This window comes from Nothoprocta perdicaria, unplaced genomic scaffold (assembly GCF_003342845.1).
Source record: "Nothoprocta perdicaria isolate Ctin4 unplaced genomic scaffold, notPer1 scaffold_340, whole genome shotgun sequence".
NCBI lineage: Eukaryota > Metazoa > Chordata > Aves > Tinamiformes > Tinamidae > Nothoprocta > Nothoprocta perdicaria.
In genome coordinates, this window is record NW_020455578.1 from 29,542 (window position 1) to 52,955 (window position 23,414).

The following is a 23,414-nucleotide window of genomic DNA, read 5'->3' on the forward strand; positions in this document are numbered from 1 at the left end:
GCGTGCTGAAAGCCAGCGTGCTGGCACGGTCTCCCGCTCAGCCAGCCAGCCACTCGGACGAAAGCACTGTGGCTTGCGCTCCGCTCACTCCGGCATCCCGTGCCGGAGGTTGGGATGCCGCTGGCATGGCTCGTTTTCATGGCAAAGCGAGGCAGGAACCTTCGCCTGCAGCGAAGGTGACTCCAGGTGAAGCACCAGTGAAGTGGGTGCTTCTCCCCACCACCGTCCCCCAAAARAAGCGCGAAAGAAGAAGTCTGTGTTTTGGGCACGCGTCCGAGCGAGAGGTCCCCGTCACAGGGCGGTCGACTGGGAGGGGAAGCGCTTCTCCAGCTCCTCCACGACGCAGCTCAGGCCGCCGTTGCGCTCCGTGGTGGCGCCGGCGGCGGCAGCGGGTGGCTCTGGCGGCGCCGGCGCCTTGAGCTTGGTGACGACGGGCTTGGGCAGCGGGTGGTTTTGGTCGAGCTGGCTGTACATGTTGGCCACCGACTTCTCGATGGCCGCTAAGTTCTGGAGGTTTTTAAGGATCCCCTTAAGCTCGCGGCGAGGGGCCGGCGCTGGCACTGGGGGCGCCGCCGGCGGGGCGGCCGGTGGCTGCGCGGGGGACTGGGGGTGCTTGGCCAGGGAGAGGAGCCGGGGGCTACGGGGGCATGGAGAAAAAGAAGCGAGAGAAACCTTGGGAGGAGATGGAGGAGGTGGCAGCGGTGGCAGTAGAGGAGGGGACGGAGGCGGAGGTGGCAGGAGTGGCGGTGGGGGBGGGGGGGTGGCAGGCGGGTCTGGGATGCTTCCAGCAGCTTCTCCTTGGGCCTGGGGCGCCAGGAAGCTTTGGCAAAGCGGCTTCTTGCTCCGGGAAGACGGAGGGGTGGGTTTTCGGGCGGGCGGCGGCGACGAGGCTGCCGCGTCCTCGGGTGGCTCGTGGAGGGTGACGACGAGCGAGGGCACGGCGGCGGGCTCGGGCTCTGGTGTGCGGGGGGCCAGCGGTGAGCGGCGGCATGGCGAGGCCAGCGCGCCTGGCGGCGCCTGCTCTGGCCCGGCCTCCCCGTCGGGGCAGCGGCCGCTGTGGCCAGACAAGCGGCTGGTTCTGACATCGGGCGACCTGAGCTGCTTCATCTCCTGCAGGGCCTGCTGCTCGAACTGCCGCGCCTTCTCCTTCACCGTCAGGCTGGGGCTGATGGCCTCCTGCAAAGCCGCGCCGCCCACGTCAACCAGCACGGGCCGCCGCGCGGCCCCTGCCTTCTCAGCCCGGAGCCTCTCCTGCTGCCACTGCACGGGGTCCATGATGACTGGGCGGCTCAGCGCACCGGGCGCCGGCAGCGTCCACGCACGGTGGGCGCCTCCGCCAGGCGCCTCCCTCAAGGCCCAGCCTGGAGGGGAGGAGAGGGCGCCGGGCGCGTGGCTCCTCCTGCGCGGCGCCCCGCCGGGGCTCGCGCCGCTGCCCTCCACGTACAGCGGGTTGCGCGTGGTCAGCGGGTTCTCGTCCGACAGGAAGGTCACGTTGCTGGCCGACTTGGGCAGGTTGGCGCTGAGCGAGCCGTTGAGGCTAGACTGCTTGTGAGCCTCGATGGCGCGCGAGGCAAAGCTGCTTATAACCCGCTGCCGGTCTCCTTCTTCTAAGACTGACTTTTTTCCCCTGCTTTGTTGGAAATGGTAGAGAAGAAAAAGACTTGAAAGAAAAGAAGATAGTCACGTGTAAGGAAGCATGCATGGACACAGAAGTTGTTTTTTTTAAAAAAAATGAGAAAATAAAAATAAAAATAAAAATAAAAAAAAGAAGAGCTCATGGTATGGATCAGCATCACAGCAGCACTTTCAGCAAGCTAGGACTAGCCAACAGGAAGGCCACGGCTACTGGACTACTGGGCAAGACATTTACTTTCCTATCTTCTGTAGAGCAGAAGGACAGGAGGAGGAGTCAGAATAGGGCTTCAGGTACTGTGAAAGCTCTAAAATTGCCCCGATTTAAAACAAACAAACAAACAAACAAATAAACAAAACCCTTAAATTCCAAAAGTCGCAGCGACTCCTGTGTCTTTCCAGTGCCACAGCTGGCGCAACGTGTTTTCTCTGAGCTAACGTGCCCAAATGAAACGGCTTCTCCATCCCGCCTCCCATCAGCAGCGGCACCGGGCAGCCAACACAGCAGACATACGATTATTTTTAACTCAAGGAGCTTCCCGGGTCTCACAATAGCCACACAACCTCCAAGCGTGCCCTGTGTTGCCTTTTAAGAGCTCCAGATCACTCCTTAAATCAGAATCGCTCCCCTAGCAGACGTCAAGCCTGAAAATCCCAGTCCCAAGAGACCCCAACGCGCCTGGGCCTTCTACTAAGACCCCTTTTCAGAGCACTGCCAAGCAAGGCACTGGGTTTTCACATATGATATTCATATTCACGCCAAAATATTACTTCTAATACCACGAAGTAGTGATAATAAGCACTGTTTTAAAGCCAACACCCCCCAAAACTGCCTGATGGCAATGTGTCCCTAAYGCTTACTCTAAATAACCCTCATCTGGAGCTGCAAATAAAATAATCATCTTCACCTGGGACAAGTTTAAGATGCTGGCCAAGCCCGGAGACACCTGAAAAATAAGACCCTTCTTCTCCCTTTTTATTTGCAACGAGGCTGACTCAAAACCTATTTCCAGACTATGGGAGAAACATGACAGCATAAGGAGACATGATGGTAGAGTGTTTTGCATTACTGATTTCTCACTATTTGTTTAAAACTCTTCACTGTCTGCACATACCACTTGCGGGCCGCACTCTGAGTGCTGCAGTTAAAACCTTTCCCTCTATTTTCTGCAGTCAAGCAACTGTGGTTAAAGCTCAGGATGGCAGGAATGATACCTGCACACACAATCCCAACAACATCAAAATGCCACTAAACCTATTTTCCCAACTTAGAGGAGTCCAGGGTTTTCGCGACCATCTGAGTTACAAACTCTGGGTGTTTGTGTTGCCAAAATTCACTCTTACCCTTCTAAATATGGAAAAAAAATAAAGTGGATGGGCATTAACTGAAGGATTACGGGAAAAAATGGCAAGTCTAGAACTCAGATTTTCCTTCCTTTTTTCCTTTTGGGTTGTATCCCAAAAACTATTACTAAATATATACTATTACTACGATGTAAATCATAGAAAGCTTAACCTGCAGAGGGTTAAATGCTTCCTAGCATGAGTGCAGAAGATGTTTACATATTTAGATACTMAAGAGGAACTCTTTATCCTAGAGCAGCATCCCTGGAGCTTGGCCAAGCCTCCTCAGGCTGGAAAGGGGTTCATACCTAGGGGTGAGAGAAATGAATGATGCTGAACTTGAAGGAAACCCTCCAGTAGAAGGTTCATGCAAGACGACATAACCTTTGTGCTACCGGAACGGATTATTTCAAAGCTTGGCTTGTAAACACAAATAAATGAAGCTAATTATTTCCTCATTTCATGTGAGGAATGAAGTTCTCCTGAAATATGTGTGTTTTGCTCTGTTTACATAGAGATGTTTTAACCAAGGAGAAATAATCGCTCCATAACTTGCAAACTGAAAGACCATGTGCCTGGTGAGGGATCAGAAAGATCAGACACGGAGCACTTTGCCCATATCCAGGTGCAAGTTCCTAGTTCTAGGAACGGAAAGCAGATCTCAACATGCCCTTAGAAATAATACGACTCAAGTTCAGCCGTCATCCGGCATCTCTCCGTCCTGCCCCTGGGAAAAGTAGTGTATGGATATCACGACTCCACAGTAAATGTCTTTCCTCTACAGGATCGATGGAGACAAAAAAGATGAGTTTTGGATGGCCACATTTGATGGAAAGGGAGGGAGGAATGGAGGGAGGAAGGAAAATCAGCTGGTGTTTCTAGCAGCTATGAACATCGAGACAATGAAATGAGCTTACTTACTGATGCCTATGTATCCAAAGACAGAGAGGAACGGAAATGATGAGACAAAGAAGATTTAAAAACAAAGTTTTCCATTTCACCTGCTGTAAACACCAAATAAAGCAAACAAGTGCCAAGGCAGAACCGCAAATGAAGGCCAGCTGTCTTCAGGCAACTCAAGAGAGGCAACAGTCTGCTAAAATTCACCATGTTAAAGAAGTGACTCCCCAAAGACCAATGCCACCAGGATACCAGCACCTTACAAATCAAACAGTTGCTAGAAGTTTGATAATTCAAAGGTATTCTTACTAAAGCCTGTCATTTTTCATTAAAGCCCTAGGGGATATTCATTTAAAGGGTTTTTCTTGATACATATTTGATAGGGAATGGGAAACAGCCAAATGCAATGCTGTTCAGGAGAGTGTATTCCAGGTGTGGCATCTTTTTCTGTGGGTGAAAATTTTATTTGCTGTCAAAACGGTCACAGCTCGCAGCACTCATTCTTTCAAAGCCAACATTGCAAATAATGTAAATACGAACCTATAGCTTGCTGTATCAACCACAGTTTTCTTTGCAGATTCCAACCCAGCCCAATGAGGCTTGTTCTGGGTTTAGCAGAAGACACTCACTAAGGGTGAGCATACAGTTGTTCATCCAATGGGATGTCCCCTTCCCACTGGTAATCTGCTTTATATAATTTCTAATAAAACTAGAAGCCATTCATTAACTTTGGTTGCAATTTCTGCCATCTTCAAACAAACGGAGACTTTCCCCAGCCACATATTTCGCTTTATCTGCGAGTGTATCCACATGATCCCACATGGCCCCTAAGCAGAAGTGCTCACATCCCAAATACTGCTCTACATTCACAGAGTCATTATGGTTGGAAAAGACCTTCAAGATCATTAAGACCAAATCCTGGGAAACATGCCCTTTTCCTCCCTTCCCACCCAAAGGCACTGGAGGAAAACAAGGTGTTGGAAGCTTCTGCTTCAGCCATGACCCTGGAGYTCCCCTGTGTAGGGGAATGTGAGGTGACTCATTGCAACACAGAGTCTGCTTTCAGATCAGGCTGAGAGAGCAGTGGGATGTACTGTGCCAGGCCCCTTAATGCTCTGCCAACTCAATCTGCAAAGCTTCAGCTCCCTGAGCCCCATAAATCATGTCTGAGCCCCATAAATCATGACTGAGCCCAAGTTGGGCAAAACTCAAAGCCATCAAGAAATCTCTCCCGTCCTCCACTTCCAAATATCTTTTAAATACTATGCTCCTCTGTGCTGCTTAGTGTTGAAACTTGAAAACAAGATGAACCAGCGTGGCATGCTTATAAGCAAAAAAAAAAAAAAAAAAAAAAAAACCTCAAAATACAGAATGCTATAAATTAATTGCCCATTCTCCTGCAATATTTTCATACTGAGAGTTAAATTGTTGTCGGAGCCTGTAAGCTTCCAACTTCCAGACACATTAAGAGGTAAAGGCAGCTCTGCAATATATGAGCCTGTAATAGGTAAAAGATGCGTTCACTGACCTACCGGTGCTGTTTCTTTTTTTTTCTGGTTTAATAGTTCTTTCATGTTTCATTTCAGTATTCAAATGGTTCCGAATTTAAAACAAAATGAAATCTCTAATTTATTCCATAGAGCACTTTGTATTCCAGCAAATGGGAGGTTGGGAACAGCTCATCCTGGTGGAAGCTCTTGCTCTGGAGAAGACATGCAGCCAGAGCGTAACCACCACATCCTGCTCATGCCCTGTTCTCGGGCCACCTTAAAACCTGCTGAAGATTAGCCTGGGCGCTACGAGGAACCCATGGGAGCAGGAGATCTCCTGCTCCCTCCCCTTGGCTTTTGCTGCAACCAGGCTCAAGCTGGAGCGAAGAAGCTCAAGCAGCTGGTGAAACCTCCTGCCACGAGGATGGGCYGGAGTGAGAGCTGCCTGGATGGTCGTGGGCGCTACTTACATGGTGCTGTCGCCCAGCTCCTCATAGAGGTTGTTGGCAGCGGCGCTGGCCGGCTTGCCCGCTGGCAAGGCCATCTGGATACGAGCCGTCTTAGCGCACTCGGCCTGGCGCCTGCGGGAAGAAGGCGAACACAGGTTAGGAACGGCCTGTCACCAGACTTAAGCCCAGGCGCAGGATTCGATTTCACATGTGGCTTTCCGTTTTTTGTGCAATTTCGACATGCCACCTCCTATGCACCCTCTACCCGCCATCAGTTCCTGATTCTTGCCCCATTCATGCTCGGATGTGCCCTTGGTGGCCTGGGGAAGACCATGCATGCTAAAATACTAAAATACTTCTTTTTTTAACCCCTCTACAGGATACAAGCCACGTCCTGAGATCCTTCTTGTGGGTTAGCCCACAGTAAGGAAACACAAAGCAGATGCAAAACGGACTTAAAAACTGAGCTGTGCAAGATGACAGGAACAAGCTGGAGCACAGGAAGTCATTGCTTATGGCATTTCAAACAGCCTTTCTTCTTAAAAAGTAGTAATCTTAGGCAAGAAGCAAAGCTGGAAGTCGATACTTACTCTTTGAATCTGTTTTGCCATGCGAAAAGGAAAAAAAAAAAAAAAAGATAAAAAGGAAGGTTAAATGCATCCCAATTGCAGCAACTCTCCTGAGCACTGAATCTAACAGTAGGAATAAACTAGAGGCTGCTTAATTATCGCACACGTAAAAACACAGGATTAATGGCCTGCTTAAAGAGCCCTAATTTCCAGGCCTGAACGGCATTTGGGTGCTGCTTGTGAGACTCTGGAACCAAATTTGCAGACACCATCAATGTAAGTGACAGCAAAGAAAAACTGCTTTTGGCTTTCAGAAAACCCCCTTTCCCCCCTGGCACCCCAATATGATATAATTAAATAGRAAAATAGGATTACACCTAGAAACTAAAACAGGTTGAATATTAGGGACACATTTTTATAACCATTTTCTTCTTTTAACACACTTGGACAACACACAGAAAACATCTTTCGYGGCAAAAGTGAATTATTACTGGCTCCTATTTAGAAGGCACTCGTTTTCAGCGATTAATAAATAATATATTATTTGCATTTGGCTTCTGGTGATGGCCTGGATGGTGTATTGCAAAGCAGCTGCTTAGTGGAAAAGACTAACAAACTTCTCCGACTTGTTCAYAAGCCATCAAGGCAGGCTCCGAGCTGCACCCTGACAGTGCTGATCTCATCTTGCAAAGAGAAATCCTTTAATTTAACTACCAATTTTACAAAAAGTCAGCAGCCAAAATTCACTCACTGGATCTTAACTTGATTGGTGATCTGGAAAGCATTGAGAAAACGCTACCYGCAGCACATAAGTTTTAAGAGTGAAGAAAACTTGAGCAGGGGTGATGGTTGCGTTTATTTGGCTATAGCCTCTATGTGCAGGGGCCAACTCAAGTTTGTCAAGGTTGTCACCAGGGAAAACACCAAAGCTCCTGCCATGAGACCAGAATGCCAAACTGGACCGATTTTCCATTGGTCTCCCAATAGCTTTTGGTGTTCATCAGCGCTGAAATTCCTCTTGCTTCCTCAGCTCCTTTCCGCTGTTACCTTTGTTTTCCAAAAAACACATTTCTCCGCAGTGTGCTGCTATAAATCCAATCCTAATGAATATTTCTGGACAATAAAAAATGTGATTTTTGATGAAACAAGGCTAGGCAGATTCCTGAAAACTCTGAGAAGGCATCGGGGATGTCTTTTGACCTAATCACACACCAAGAGAGGTGAAGAAGGGCCTGGAGACTTTTAATTCCTGAGCCTTAGTTATGATTTGTGAATTGTGGATTAGCACCATTATTTAAGACTCTCAAGGTTCTGGAAGACGAATGGAAATAACAAGTGGCTTCATTCTGCTTGATCTGTGCAGCCTGAATTAGATAGATCTAAAATGGCTAAAAATCAGTTCTTTACAGAATGCTTGGAATTAAAAAGGGTACAAAAAGAGGGGAAAAAAGTAAAACTGCGAGTATTTCAGGGTAGACAAGAAAACAAGTTCAGTCCTTTTGCTTCCCATGGAATTTTGGGTTCCTCTATGAAGGAACTGAGGAGGAACTGAGGGGGAATTGAGAGGAACTGAGTTCCTCTACTGCAGGCTTCACCTGCACTTACAACGCCTTGTGTCGCAGCACATAACCCTGAGCTGGAAAAGCTGGAAAATGCCAAAAAGGGCATTTTTGTCTTCACAGGGAACATCCCCTACCAAGGCTGATCCCCTGCCACAAGGAGAAGGGCACTAGAAACATTCCCCTGTGTGAAGGCCGCAATACAAGAGCCCTTCCCAAAGGGGCCTCTCCACAGCCACGTGGCTATCGCGGTAAGGAGGCAGCAGTACTCACTGTCTGTAGCTGACCATAACTATCAAGATAGCTGGCATACAGCACAGGATGATGATGACGGCCAGGGCAAGCAGAGCACCTTCCGTGTAGCCCACGGCCTGCGCCTGCTTCTTGACGTTGGCCACCACGTCGGGCGTGCGGATCTCCAGGATGCGCCCGCCCTGGCCGAGGTACGGCTGGAACTCTTTGTTGATGTCCAGCAGCTTGCCGTCCAGGAACCTGCATGGTGGCAGAAGGCAGGGATTGGAGCTGGGGYCCAGCTGACCCGCGGGATGCGTCAGCAGGAGAGACCTGGAGCTGACCTAAGGCCTCAGGTATAAGGTAACCAGAAACCCTGTTCTGCTGTCAGTGCTGGCAACCTCTAGAGGTTCTGCTAGAGCACAGCCCTCACGGATACTTCCTCTTCTGCAATGCTCTATTAACATGCACAATCAAGGCTTTGAATTCSTCCCAAAAACCCACCATTTTCTGGGTTAAATGAGTAAACCCCCCTTTTCACAACTTTAAGATCTTCACACCAAGGGCTGGCAAAACCTAAGGCGAAAATGAAGCTCCAATCCTTTCGGTGCTCACTAGATGTCACTGCTRCATGTGGGATGTCCTCTGAGGTGCCATTAGAGAGCCCTGACAGCGTTACATCTCAACAAGATTTTAACAGGTTCTCTGTTAAAATTCTGCTGGCATTTCTTGAGAAACCCTTTTTTAACAGGTTCATAACTCAAGCATGCACATTTTCTCCATGAAGAGGCATGACACATTGGGCAAAAGACTGCAGAAGCATTTTCTTTTTTAAGTAAACGCTCCTTTTCACTTAATATAGCAAGAGAAATTTTCTGGATGCAACTATTTATCCTTTAACAAACCAAACTCTCCTTCAAACAAAAGATGATTTTAAAAAGCTGATCTTCTTAGTCTGTATTATTATCTAAATGCCCCCAATTTCTTAACTTTTTAAAGAGTTTGGGGAAGAAGGAAGGACTAAGTAAGCATAGTTGTTATTCAGATACATCTGTTGGCGTAACCAGACAGATCCCTGGTTAATAAAGATGTCACATGAATGGTCTTAAATGTCCTAAGGAAAAGCATGAACCCCTGACTGTGCTTCGCTCTGCATTTCCTWGCATTGCCTAATAAACTATTGAAGGACACAATCTGACGTTCTGGATCCACCAGAATGGTATCCAGTTTCTGCCCATGGCTATCCAGAGGTGAATTAGGAGCTTCAAAAATGGTAAGAGACAGAACAGTGCTTGGTTTTCATGGGGTTTCCTTTTAGGAGGGAGAGGGACAGTGGCAACCTCTCCCAAGATCATTTTAATCTCCAAGGATCAAAATTCCAGTGAAAATGATCAAACAAACAAAAAAAAAGGTCACAGAAGAAAGATCTTTTTTCTTAAAGTTCTGGGTAAGCACCAGAGCTGAGCTAAACCTCTCAAGGGTCACCCGCTCGCCAGTGCAAAATTTCAGATTTCGAGCTACAAAACTCTCTGCCTTTCTCCCCTTTCAAGCTGACACTTGCTAACCTCTACCCCCAAGCCTGGGGAACATTCCCCAGGATTTTGCTGATTTAAATATTTAAAAGCTTTTGAAGACGCAAAGGGGAGAAAAGAAAAAGGAAGGAAGCTGAGCATGAAAGCACAAGAAGCATCCTAATGAGGTTGCTTCTAAGCTCACGTTGTCCCATACATTTTCTAATCTGGAAAAGGAATAACCTTCTCCTTACACTTGAGAAAGAAAGAAAAAAAAAGAAAAATCACCTTTCAAACTATCTTTGCTTTTTTTTTTTGGCATGCATTTTACAAGCATCCTTAAAAAGATATATACTGCTTTGTTTTTCTATTTCCTATTGGGAATAGATTTGTGAAGCGGGATTTCCAGTGCAAGGGGTAAAAGGGTGCCAGGATTTTCAGCCATCCTCGTGGCCCTGCTTCAGTTGGCTGAAGCTGCACAGGGCACCCGGGAACATCCTTCCGACCTTGAACATGCCGGCACAGGCTCACGGCACATTAAAAAAAAAGCCCAGGAAAGCAGAGCTGAACAATTCAGTATTATTTACGGCTTCCTTGTCTTGGCCTGCATTTTCTACACAGACAGAAAGCTCMTGCAGATGCCAAATTATTTCTGGGAATTCCCATGGTCTTTATTAGACCAGGGCAGCCTAACAATGGTGATCTTTTCCAGCCTGAAAACTCAATATATGCAGAGCTTGACTCCACTATAACTCATCCGTACTAAATTCAGAGCTCTGGGGAAGAAGCCCTTTTCCTGTCACAGCCCACCAGGATGGCTCACAGCCATTTGCTTATTTGACTGTTGGCTGCTGTGCTGCTTCTTGCTGTCACTGAACAGGCTGCTCCAGCTTTCACCAAGACAGAGCAACCACAAAGGTGAGCCACAACAGAAGGGTTTGATGAGCAGTTTTCCTGTTTGGATACCTGTATGCAAGGCACTGAAAATCAGAAATACCATTTCTGATAGCACCATTCTACAATTGTGGTGCTGCATTGACAGCCAAATGGGTTGAGATCCTAAATTTGTCTCACAACCTGCTCTCCACATGCGATGACTAAACTGACTGCTAGTTTGGAAGAGCACCAAGAAGACTGAACAGTGCCACACTGTGAGTCTAAGTGGTCCACCCACTGCTGTTCCTAGTRGTCTACCCACTGCTGTTTCTCATGTCTTAACAGCTGCTGGGATGTCCCTATGCGTTATTTGTCTCCTTAGCCTACTGAGGTTACGTCTGGCCTATGGAACCTGTGAGCACTGCTGATGTAGATGTGCACCCTGGTCATGCCCAATGCCTGTGCTTCAGGATGACAGCTAGGCTCTACTTGGCCTTCCCTCTTTTTCTTTCCTTTGGTTTTCAACAGAAAAGGCACAAGGCTTAAGCCTCGAACAAAAACCATAGCAAGCCTGAAGGTCCAAGCCTGGAGCACCCAAGGCAAGGGCCACCCAACTTCAGCAGCTAGACACAGCTGCAGAATTAGGGGTCTGCCTTTGCAGTGCAAGGCTTGCCTCCAAACCTCACATTTTTCACTGTAATGTTGGAGTGGTGAGGCGAGACAGCGAAGCTGTTTTGGAGATGTGAGCAGTGCATGCCTACGTCTGCAAAAGCTCCTGCTTGGCAGCAGAACTGTGGCCTTTACCACAAGCTGATTCAAGAGCAACAGATCAGGTACTTACTTAAAAAGCTCATTCCTCATTATAGCTCTGTTGGTTTGAGGGTCAATGGCGTAGACCATCAGGTCAGACTTGGTGTAATCCTCYTCCGAGTATCCGTCCCCGAACCTCCGCGCTCCAATCGATTCCACTACTACTGTGGCACCAGGAATCTGGTCTTGGACGTAGCGTTCCAAAATCCTAGGAAAGAGACGGAGCCACWAAGCTAAGGTGATTTATTTCTACTAATCAAGACTGACAAGGGTTGGCACTAGATGCTAATAGACAAAACCAGTTTTAGGAGGTAACCTTCAGAGCCCTTTTGATGAAATCTCCAGTCTAATATAACTTCCTAAGTGCTCAGCTCYTGGGGAAAGCTCGGCAATGTCAGGGGAGGTCATCAGAAATGGTGTCCTCGTGTCTAATTCTTTGTATTTATGACATCAGTTGAGTTTTAAATGGCTCATGGGAAATATCAACTATATTTTACGATTAAAAGCTGTCATCCCCTTACATAAGTTATATGACTTTGGAACGCTTCAGGTCCAGCTTTACCCAGGGAGTGCCTAATAAATTCCCCTGTATGGAAACAAMAACTTCAACCCTATTCCGTGGGATATTTCATCTGGACTTCCAATAAAACACAACCTAGCAGGTGCCAGAACACCTGCTACTCCAAAGGAAAGGGCAAGATTTACAGTGCTAAGGAAGTTGGAATATTGAGCCAAGAGAATTACTCCAGGGGGGAAAAAATAAATTGCACAAGTTATACAAGCAGAAGGATTTTAGAGGCATCAGAAGTCTTGCAGCTCGACCCTATGGGCTTAAAAACCTGTGAGCACCAGGGAGAACTGCTCTTCTCATCGAGATTGCAGCTGGGGTGGCCGCAGCGATGGACGGGGGGCCAAACGCAGGCAAGAACAGATAGAACCAGAAGGAAAACACAAAGCTCAGTAGATATCTGATATCAACCACCCACCACYAGTAGATATCAACCTCCACCACCGTGTGATTTCCACAGCAAGGCAGTGCTTGCTCAGAGATCCAGGGCATGGCAGCTGCTGGAAGTCACTGCTGTGGACCAGATTTTTGGCTGAAATATCATGAAAACCTAAGAATAAACAACAGACTAGTGTGTGTCTATGAGAAATGCAGCAAGCCCCTGGTTACATTCATTAGCTTTGCAATGAATGTAATGAAGGAAGGTGGAAYGGCCTTAATATTTCACCCAACACATACAAACTGTATACACGGGATGAAGAAATTTATAGCAGGCTGGAAATGAAATGTAATTTTAAAAAGTGCACTGAAAAGTAACAGGTAGCTACTGTTAAGTTGACTTAAAATTCACCTGCTGTTTTTTTAATGCAATCAGTGCAACTGATTGCAACCTCCCACTTTCCCAGTGCCGGGTAGTGGGAGGCTGACCTGCTGTCTCAGTGGGTTAGGAGCTGTACCCACTGCTTTGACTCTGCTAAGGGTTGCAGAGGTGACATAATGAACAGAGCTTCCTCCCAGGGCATCCCCGTTGCTGCCGCTTTCCAAATCCCAAGCAGTGATGCCAAGGGAAATGAAGGACGGGAGCATTTTCACTGTCACCGAGGGGATAACGTGGCTGTAAAAACACCCTGCCAATGCAGAAGGGAATTTATTTTCCATCCTTGGAAGTGCTTGGAGGGAACCAGTATGGATATCCACACGAGTGAGGTGTTTCGGGAGTTCTCCAACGCGTTTCCAAAGTTTCYGGAGCACATAAGAATAGTTTAAGAGAAAATAAGCTGCTGCTTCTTTCAGGATGTGGAAATAACTATGTATACCTCAAGCTTTGAAGACCTGGTACCCTGTGCAACTTGGGGCTCCTCCATTGAAAACTGCAGCTCCCTAAAGCAATTTTGCAATAATAATGAGAAGTTTAAATTCCAGTTATTGGAAAATGCAAGCTTATTTAGCAGCAATGTAGAGGACAGAGTGTGGAGTTTTGCTGGGATACCTCAATCCAGATTCTTCAAGTTTGATTTTATTTTTTAAGCAAAGTAAATACTCTCATTTTTGTCTGATTCYATATGGATTTTTCCAAGATGCAACAAAAGCTCCTTAATACCTAGTTATTTCATTCCCATAAAAACACACAGGGTTGCTCTGTTTGTTTGCAGGCCCTGGCTCAAGGCCTAAAGCCTGCGGATGCCAAATGAACGTGGAAGCTGCTATCACACGAACCACTTCCATTAACTCTGCCTTGAAAAGCAAGGGAACAACTTCCATTAAGGGCAAACATCTTTAACAAAGTCAAAATATGGGAAAAGGGAATCACTACTGGTGTGTACATGTGATCTATGTGTATGACCATGTGGAAAATGCCCATTTATAACCTCTCAAAGCAAGCGGATGATACTGGTCCCCAGCAGCTCCAGAGCTCTGTGCCCGAGCACAGGTTAATGCCTCATCCTCACCCACCTCAGCAGCTCACCTGCCAAAAGGGCCACATCTCAAGAACACAGACCCAATATGGGGCTGGGGGGCCTTCACCAAGAGCAGCTTTCTGTAGGAAACCTTCATTCTCCACCAAGACTTGCTGCCATTTTTTCTGCCCTGGCAGAATTAACAGAGCTGGAGGAAGATCAAGGCGCTGATCAAGCACCTTGAGAGCATCATGGCACCATCAGACAGGTCAGCTCAGGGCACCCATATTCCCTTTCAAAAAACCCCACTGCCAAAGCAAAGCAGATGGAGGCATCTCCAAGCTTTTCTTCTAGAGGCTCTTGTCTTTATTTGGACTGTTAATCAAACAGAGAACCCAGGCTCCCGAGCAGGCCTTTCCCAGGTGCACCATCAGACTTTGACATTTCTTAAAGGTTGGGGCCACTTTCTAGGGACAATTATGGGCACACAGACTTTTAAATGCAAAGAATCTGAAGAGGGTAATGAAATATATTGCCTAATTTGCCACACAAAGTACCACAATCTACCCTTGCCTTCCAAAAAGAAACTTGGAACGAAAACCTAACTCCACTTGGCAGAAAYTGGTGGTGGGGCATGTGAAAACATCAAAACACACCGTAATAAAAGCATTTTAGCTGGATTATAGTAAGATAAAACACCTCACTTTAATTGCAAAAGTCCTGGGGCCACCTAGTTTTGCCTTCCATAAAAATATTTTCTTGCTCTTTCTCACAAAAGAATGAAAAATAATCCCAGGTTGCAGCATGTCCTTGCTGAATCCAAACCCGGAGCAGCACGTTTCCYGAGTGGTAGAGTAAATAAATTTATTACCCAATCAGTTGATCTTTGTTTTGCTCCACGAGGGTGGGGGGCACATTAGAGACGATGACCTGCATGTCCAACTGGTTGACCACCGAGACCTAGAAACAGAAGAGCAAAGTTCAACAGGTGCTTCAGGGCAGAGCGTCCCCCTGCCCTGGAGCGACCCTGAGGAGGAGTGGATTTAACGAGACCTGTAATTGCAGGGCGACATCCAAATTACATTTTTACTACTGGTTAACAGAGTTCATTGCTCATTAGTGGTTTATTTTTGCAAGGGAAAAAAAAATTATCTAGCCTTGGAAACATGCCATTTGTGCTAATGCAAATACTAGATTAATGTAATGATAATTYGTCAGCAAATTTTAAAAATATATGTATTAATTAGCAATTTTAAAGGAAATGGTCAGTACAACTTGAGTCTGCAATTCTGCTTATGAGCTTCCTCTCCTCTACAGCACATAAAACCACGTGTTTTGGGGTTTGAGATCTTTTCTTTTAAAATATTGGCCATAAAGGGGCCCCTTTAATGTTCCCAACACTTGTAGGGTTCAAAATTAGTGGCAGCAGGTGAAATCCAGAGATCCCGGCACACAAGGGCTCAACCTCTGAGCGAGYGTCCCGGTTTAGCATTTTACAGAGAAAAAAGCCAAGTGATTTCTCCCATTCCCAGTTGCCACATGCACCGAAGATCGCATCAAATTAAATAGGAGTTGGCAAACTCAGCTTCACATCTTTAGTCTCCTCTTTTTAGCCTCACCCCAAGAAAATGCTCTTTGAAATTGCTCTTGCTGTGAACTTTTTTCCCTGCGTTATTTATTTTTTCTTTCTTCATTTTTTCTCCTTGTGAGCTCCTAGCATCCTCTTCAGGGAGAAAAGCACCCGGTAGCAATCCAGTTTGAAGGGGAAAACAAAACTTTTCTCGGGTACGTTCATATAGGCGTTGGATCAACCAKTATGCCCAGAGCACCCAAATTTGGAAAAAGTGAGTAAGGTTAAGCCCATTAAAATTTAAAAAGTACTCAATTCAAAAAAAACAAAAACAAACAAGAAACCCCAAAAGGCCAAAAAAACACCCCTTGATTTTCAAAGGAGAAGCTGGAGCCCAGTAAGCACTCGAGCCAATGGGCTGTAACATCCGTGCACAGCAAACACTCTTTCTGAAGTTTCTGAAGCTTAATTCTATTCCAAATTACGCCAATGTTTTTGAAATGTCACCAGCTGTGCTGATCTGCGCACACAGGCAGGAGAAGCAGAACGGCAAGGAACTGGAAATACATTTTAGATCATGCTCATTACGAGGATCTTGAGAGCAATGACCAGCTTAATAGAATTAACTGCACTGAACAACTCAAGCAATTCGCTGTGCTCTTATTTATTGAGTACTGCATAAGGGAGCAAAATTAAGAGACCAGGAGTGGTTTCCATAGGAACATCAACTTGCTCGTGCGCATGTCTGCAATGTTTTCTTTCCCTTTTCCGTTACTAAAATTAGTGCTTCCCATTTTTTGGGAAAGAGGTGATCTTCCATGCGCGCTCAAYGCTAACCCAAGCCCTCCCATTGGGATGGCACCATCGCATCTGCAGCTACTCTGGAGTTTCAGGCCTTGCTCARCAAATTGTCAGTGCCTATGAGTCATTAAGACAACCTCCGTATGCCTCTGAAAATTAATGAGACATGCTTGCACACTCTAATTTTAATGCTGACAACTTCTGTCTACCTTTTATTACTATACYACAGCATAAATGGCAGGAGAATGGCCTAAGGCTTGGGGAGGTCAAGCATCATGGATAACATTGACTTGCTGAATTCCTGCATAACTCAACATAGCAACTATTATGTTTATCATTGAGAATTCACATGAATACGATAAGGTGCTCCATCACTATAATATCACGCTAATATTAATTCAGTCCATCAAGCTATATGACCTTGGAAGTCCATGTTCTGTTCTCAGAACAAAAATGGAGCTCATGTTGGTGTCATATATGGAAACCKTCTTCTCTGAGAACATGAATTACCATCTCAATCACAGGTTTCCTCCTTGTTTCTCCTGTGTCAGGTGCAAACCACTGCAGCACTGGCTTTCCCTAAGCCTGAATTCTGACCTCCCAGATCAGCTGCTCGTAAACCCCTAAAAACTGTAGAACCAGAGTAGATCCATGAGGAAGAATGCAGACAAGGAGCAGAGCCCAAGGTAGTCAGTTTTCAGTTCCAGTTATTGATGCTTGCTGCTAACCCCAAGGCTAACCCCACTTCACTTTTTGATATGAGAGTTCAAAAGCAGACTGAGTAAAGCTGAAATGGGTTGCAGACGTGATCTGCTTTGTACTCATGTCACACAAGAAGAGCACATGCTTTTGCTGCCAGCTGGTCAAGAACAGCCAGGCCATAATTTATGCAACGTTTAATGCAAAAAAAAAAAAAAAAAAAAAAAAAAGAACCTGATTTGAACCATTAGTGACACTTTATTGAGTGAAGAAAATACTGAACGTCGCATCTAGAGTGGCAACTCAGATCAGGTCGAATCTGTCTCCCCAAAGATGAATGTTATTTTTCAGGTCTTCCAAAAGATCAAACACTCATGGTTTATGGCTGTTCTACATGTCTCCTTGGAAGGAAACTTTATTCAGTGTCCAAATATCCCTCAGAATTACTCCAAAAGCATAAAGCCTCAGTTCATACTTACAAGCACATCCGCTTTGCTGCTCAGTCCTTTCCCATAATTGTCGGTTGCAATGACCTGAAACTTGAAATAGGATCTTCTCATATTTTTGAACAGCATAGCAGTTTTTATTAGCCCTGTATAAGCTTCTATCACAAAACCTTCTTTACCGTCCTTGATTGGAGGAATGATGAGTCTGTATTGCATAGCACTGTAATTCCCAGTGTCTTTATCATCAGCCTAATAGGGAAGAGAAAACAAGCACAAGCAAACTGAGTCAACATGCATGGCAAGAATCATTAACCTTGTCCTTTAGATATGGGTGCACATTGGTCCAGTGAAGCTCTTCCACCTGGGGTCTGGAACAACCCATCCTGGAAAGCAGATACYGCAATTAGTTAAAATGGTTCATTTGACTTAACTTTGCTGCACGCAGGTTTTGCTTCCCAGMAATTTCTTTCTCTGCTGTTAGCATTAAACTGCTCCAAAAAGATGTGGAGGGGAGAAAAACGGGAAAATACAAATGCAGTTTACAGGCCCGTAGCTAATTAAATGGATAAAAATRGTTCAAATCCTCAACAAGAGCATCTTCCCTCCCTTTATAGCCATTCCCTGTGCTCAGTGATTGAAGAGGTTTAATTTACAGCAGTATCACAGATCTGGTGGATGGACACAGGACACATGTCCCTGCACTCTCACATCAGTTACCACCTAGAGCGTTGCCCATTCCATGGGGCACCTACTTGCRTTATCCATTAAGTGGGCTTTGATCAAGTTATTCAAGGGCCATCTTTAGGCTGTGGCTTCAGCTCATGTTACGGGGTGGGGGAGGAGAAGAGGGAGAAGAAACATCATCAAAAAGGTTCAGGTCCTTGTATAGAATTCATAATTCATCCTGGATTTCAAACAAGAAATGTCTGATCTTGTGGCAACATCACGAGTTGCTGAGGTGGGTAGCATCACATGTGCAAGGCCCTTTGCTAGGGGTGGCTCTTAATCACCAATAATTGCCTTCTTGATGTCAGAACAAGACATAGAGGCTGGAAGTTTTAACTAACTCCTCTTTTATCTCCATTTTCAGATGATTCCTGGGAAAAGGCAGTGAGGCACTTATTCCCAAATTTTGTTCCTCAATATTCGCACAGAAATATCGAATATTTCACTCCAGTTGCTTCCACTGAAGATACAAGAGATCTTAAAATGCCAGCTAAGAGGAGTAATGCAATTACCTATCCTTAATGAAACATTTAAGCTCTGAGTGACAAGAGAAATAAAATATCCATGAAGACAGGTAAACTGCAGCTTGAAGAAGCTTGGAATGAAGAAGCTTGAAGAAGTTTTGGAATGGCTTTGCTTGATACTATTGGGGTCAATTTTGGCAAGGACTGCCCAGGAAGCTTTACATCCTTAATTTATTGAAAAAAGGAGAGCTAGAAAAAACAGAAATAAAAAACAGAAAGCCTATTTGGTTTTCAGCCCTGATGATATAGGATTTGCTAAGGGGTAGTTATTGGATTGGTTCAGTCAGGCCGTAAGCCTGATGGGTTTTTTTTTTCCATGCCAGAAAAGACCACCTTGCCAGAAAGATACGATTTTTAGTAACAACTGGTCTTAATGACAACAGAAATGTCCAATTTGGTGGTTTGTGCTCCAAAGGACGTGCTCTCCGGCCCTTTCCCGCCCACCCTGCCCCCAAATAGTTCCAATTTAGGGTGACACTGCAGACCTGAACTGCCCAAATTGGAAGAGCAAGGAGGAACACGCATACAACACAAGACATGAAATAACTTCAGCCTTTTTGAAACAAATGTCACAGCGCTACTCTAATTGCTTAGCAGGAATCACAGGACATGCCTCACAGCTGAACTTAATGAATGAAATTTCAGTGAAATGGGATTATAAGTTAATTTTCAGAAGTTCACTGGTCCTCCAGAGAGAGGAATGCCCTCTGCAGAGCTAGAATTCAGGCCCTTCTTATGTCAAAAACCATCTGCACCCATGTGGGCAAAGAGAGGCAGCAAAAGCAAAACATGGGCAATTTATCAGGGACCAATTCTACATATTTTAACTTTGCTGGGCTCCCCTCTCCCATTTTTGGTTACTGCTTGCACTGACATCCAACACTACGTGGCCACATTTGCATCGGCTGGGTCACCAGAAACAGCCTGCGAGCTGCTGACACAAGGCATCAACCTCCTTCAGCCTGGGGCTATGGGTGTTTGCTATTCCTGCCATTTGCACTGAAGGTAAATAATTTTGACATTTCATTAGGAAGAGATAGACGACATCTCAAAACCTGGGTTATGTATGTCAAAGATGAGAAAGAGTTCTACTTCATCTTCATCTTCACTGATACTTCATCTTGCTGCAGTTTATCTTGCTTTTGTTGCGTGCAAGAAATACACAGGCGGCTGTCTCCTAAATCCTCTTATGATTGAGCACTGATAAATATTTATGATTTTAAGAGGTACTGGGCCAAATCCAGGCAACATATCTCAGAGTCAAAGAGCTTTGCAGAACCAGAGTCTTGAAGGAGGTCAAGGCTGATGTTGAGGTCTCTGTGGAGCACAGGACACTAGAAGACACCTAGACAGAGATTTTGGGGGAGGCCTGTTGCAAAAATAAAGCCGAATTGCCATGAGGTTCTAGAGATGGAAAAAACACARGGCAGATGTGTCTTCAACAGCAAACAATCTGCAGCCATCTGCAATTCCCTCCTTTTAGGCACCAACAACTGCTTGGAAAGAGCCGAATTACCCATCTGTTCTCATGTCACTGAGTTAGGAAGAAAAGAGAAAATCAAAGATGCCCGTGCCTGTTTTATATGGGAAATATTTACAATTAACCATTGGGTTTAAATTTAAACAGCTAGTTTGAACTTCGCTCACATAACCAGGTTTCATCAAAATCAGCACAAGCTAAATGCAGCAGTAGTCATGGTTTAGCATGAGCGAAATTCAAGAGCAGATATGTCTTGTGTGATGTTTTTCATGCTCCTCCCAAACAAGCCACCATCAGACCCGTCAGCCCCCCAGGAAATTTTCTGAATCCTATTGAGAGTTGTTGCCCCAYGGCCTTGCCTTCAAGTGGCTCCAGGTCAGAGATTAAGTGCTGGGTGGCCACCTGGCACCTATGCTACCTTATTCCAAACAATACTCTATGCAGCTTCTCTCTGAGACACAACCAACAAAGATCTGTGCAAAAAGCCCTGCCTTTTCCAGCAAAAAGTTCAGTGAGCCAAGATACCATCTACAGATAAGTTCTTGGAAAGATACTACCTGTGTGCTTGAAATTTCGYAATACTCCTCTTAGCGGGGTGAGCAGCTTCCTGACAGAGGCCAGATGTTACAGCAGATGTGCAYGTTCGACGGAACGCCGCTGTCACGAGTATGCTTTAAAGTGGGTGTTTACCTCTACCCACGAGTGATTTCCCCCTAAAGATTATTCCCTGTGATCCATAAATCATCTTTTAACGAACAGAAAACAGCAACTGGCAAAGCAGCTCCACTGTGCAAGGAGGCAAGTCCTCCTGTGCATGTGCAAGAGCAGGAATAGCAAAGAGAAATCTTGTGCTTTGCAGGAAAAAAGTGCTCCTGGACACCAGTCTCATTGCTGCTTCTTCCCAATCTGTTGCTCCACTGTTTGTTTATCATCCCAAGGAATAAAACTGGAATGCCAAAAAAAAAAATCCAGAGGTTACTGACATGAGGGGAAGATAACTGCAGGCTTACTGCAGATATAGGTGCCTGGGCAGAATAATAATCCCAGAATTCTTCCTGGACATATGTTTTACATATCCATACCCAGCAATTTTACAGTCTGGTTTTATAAATTGCAGTGTATCAGTATATTGTGCAATAACTCTGATAAATTCCTGACGAGGCTTATGCTTAAGTAAAGAGTAATATGTGTTTTTCTAAGCGCCACTGGGGAAAAGAAGCTGTAGCATAAAAGGGCTGCTTTATTTTGTCAGCAACTATTAAGAGGTTCAAAGACTAAGAAAGGAAACGGTTTCATTAGGAAGCCCATCAGGATGAGGCACAAAACATATAAGAAAAGGTCCAAAGGGAAAATTTGATCAACCGCTACAATCAGGTTTCCTTTAGGATATATAACTGCATTACAGACACTGCTGTTTCTATTGCCATCAACCTCAGCTGCCTTCATAGTCAACCCAGTTTTATCAAATTCAGTGAGTGACTGTGAGGGACCTGGATTCACAGGATTCATTCTGGGGCTGCCTTCCTTTTCTGCAAACATTTTCAGTGCAAATATACCTCGGAAGGTAAGGAAACATCCAGAGCACGGGGAAAAAGCACCTCAACTGCTTTTTTAGAACTCTGACCTCTATTATTTTATCACTTAAATGCACTTCAACAACAGTAGCGAGGTTTATACTGGAAAAGCAAATATTTAAAATGAAAGGGCTAACATCACCACTGGAGTGAAAAGAGAATTTCCTCTAGTCATTTCCCTAAMGATAATATATTTTCTCTCCCCATTCCTCTGTCTTTGCTCCAATCCCATGTATTCTTCAGGAAACTAGGACTACACTGTTAGTACGGAAATATTATTTTTTAGGATTCCTTAGCAGTGCTGCAGTCCAGCACAAATTCTCCTTCAGAAATTCCCAGAAAGAGACTTAAAAACCTCTTTTGCTTAGACCCTGTGGTCTTGCATCCARTCACTGGACTCTAGAGATCTCCTTCATTCCTTGAGCGTCTTTGAGAGACTTTGGGGGAAAAGAGCAGGCTGATGGAGAAAAATAAACATAATGCATTCTGCAAAGGCCAGTAAGACAACAGACAAGAGAAGGAAGAAGGAAAGAATATCATGTGGGATTGTTTACAGAAGAATTGATCAAAAAATGTGTTTTCTTCCAGTAAGTGTATGTAAGAAATCAAGATATTCCCAGAGTCTGGCTCCTTTGCAGAAGGCCTCCTCCGCTTTCCAACTTCACTTTGCTGCTCTCTCAATCATTCCCTTCCCACTTTTCCCACACGCTTGGCACTCTGTGTTCCTGGGACTCAGTTGGCTCCCCAAATCCTTTCCAGTGACAGTGCAACCAATTTCACTCATTCTGACTGACTTTCCAGGCCACAAGGTCATGGACCGTGTTCACATTTTTCATTGTGTCTCCAGTGATTTACGGCTTCTCCCTTCTTTATGTTGTGTAAATATCTCATCATTTACTTATTAATACTTAGATATCCACATTTAGATTTTATAACTTCCTAATGTAGAGCATTTTGGAGCCGAGGTTCAGCTCTACGCCAGGGAAAATGTAAGCCTCCATCATCACCCTCATCGAAGCGCCTCTTACACCATGACCAGTTGGTTGTTCGTCCTCGTGAGGTGAACCCAGTGCTTGGCAAAGCATCCAACATCCCCGCTGCAGATGACTTCCCAGAGGAACGTGGCGGCTTTGCTATTTCATAACGCATGGACGCTGAACTCGCCATCCGTTGCCCCTTGAGGAAATTACTACTTTGTACAAAACACAACAGGCAAATAAGTACAGAGAGCCAACATGATGAAAAGCCATTGCTTTTACAGAGATTAAAGGAAAACTTACGGAGTTCGGCAGCAGCTCTCAGAAAACAAAGCTGGATGGTTCCCTTTTTCAAGGCAGATCAAATATCATCGGATCAACATAGATTTTTTTTTGTGATAAAAGCAACATTGCTCACAGCTTAAGTTATATCTAAAATCTTTTTCTTCAGGAAGTTCTTTACCTTTTGACTACTCTATGAACATAATTAAATAGCAGAGTGCCAAATGGTTCACCTCCTTGCTGCTGCTTTCAATACTTGGACAAGTTGGTTGCTTTGAAAAAAGAAGAACTTGGTCCTAAGTTGTAATTTTTACTCAAGAAACTCAATCCAGGAGTTCACCAAACATGAAATTTCTTCATTTTCAAGACTGGTCACTTTAAGATTTCCTTCCACGGTCTTTTTCTCCATTCTGTCTTTATAGTATGTGAAAGTTACCCAGCTGAGGATGCACAAGTCTTGAGAARTATATCACACTTAACATGAGTTGTCTTCTTCTCATATCAAAGTAGATAGATCTGTAACTTTTCTGTGATAAAAGTGCTATTTTGTCCTTATTT

General features: G+C 45.1%; 1 protein-coding gene across 1 annotated transcript in view; it reads right to left on the bottom strand.

Moving 5' to 3' along the window:
• The window catches only part of PCDH15 (protocadherin related 15), a 129,784-nt gene that overhangs the window by 10,435 nt on the left and 95,935 nt on the right, over nucleotides 1–23,414 (bottom strand). Inside the window, exons 26-31 of the mRNA XM_026043910.1 lie at nucleotides 17,327–17,542; nucleotides 14,649–14,737; nucleotides 11,403–11,579; nucleotides 8,217–8,435; nucleotides 6,406–6,414; nucleotides 5,837–5,947 (exon numbers count right to left, since the gene is read on the bottom strand). Of these exons, the coding sequence (XP_025899695.1) occupies nucleotides 5,837–5,947; nucleotides 6,406–6,414; nucleotides 8,217–8,435; nucleotides 11,403–11,579; nucleotides 14,649–14,737; nucleotides 17,327–17,542 (821 nt within the window). The remainder of the gene's footprint in view (nucleotides 1–5,836; nucleotides 5,948–6,405; nucleotides 6,415–8,216; nucleotides 8,436–11,402; nucleotides 11,580–14,648; nucleotides 14,738–17,326; nucleotides 17,543–23,414) is intronic.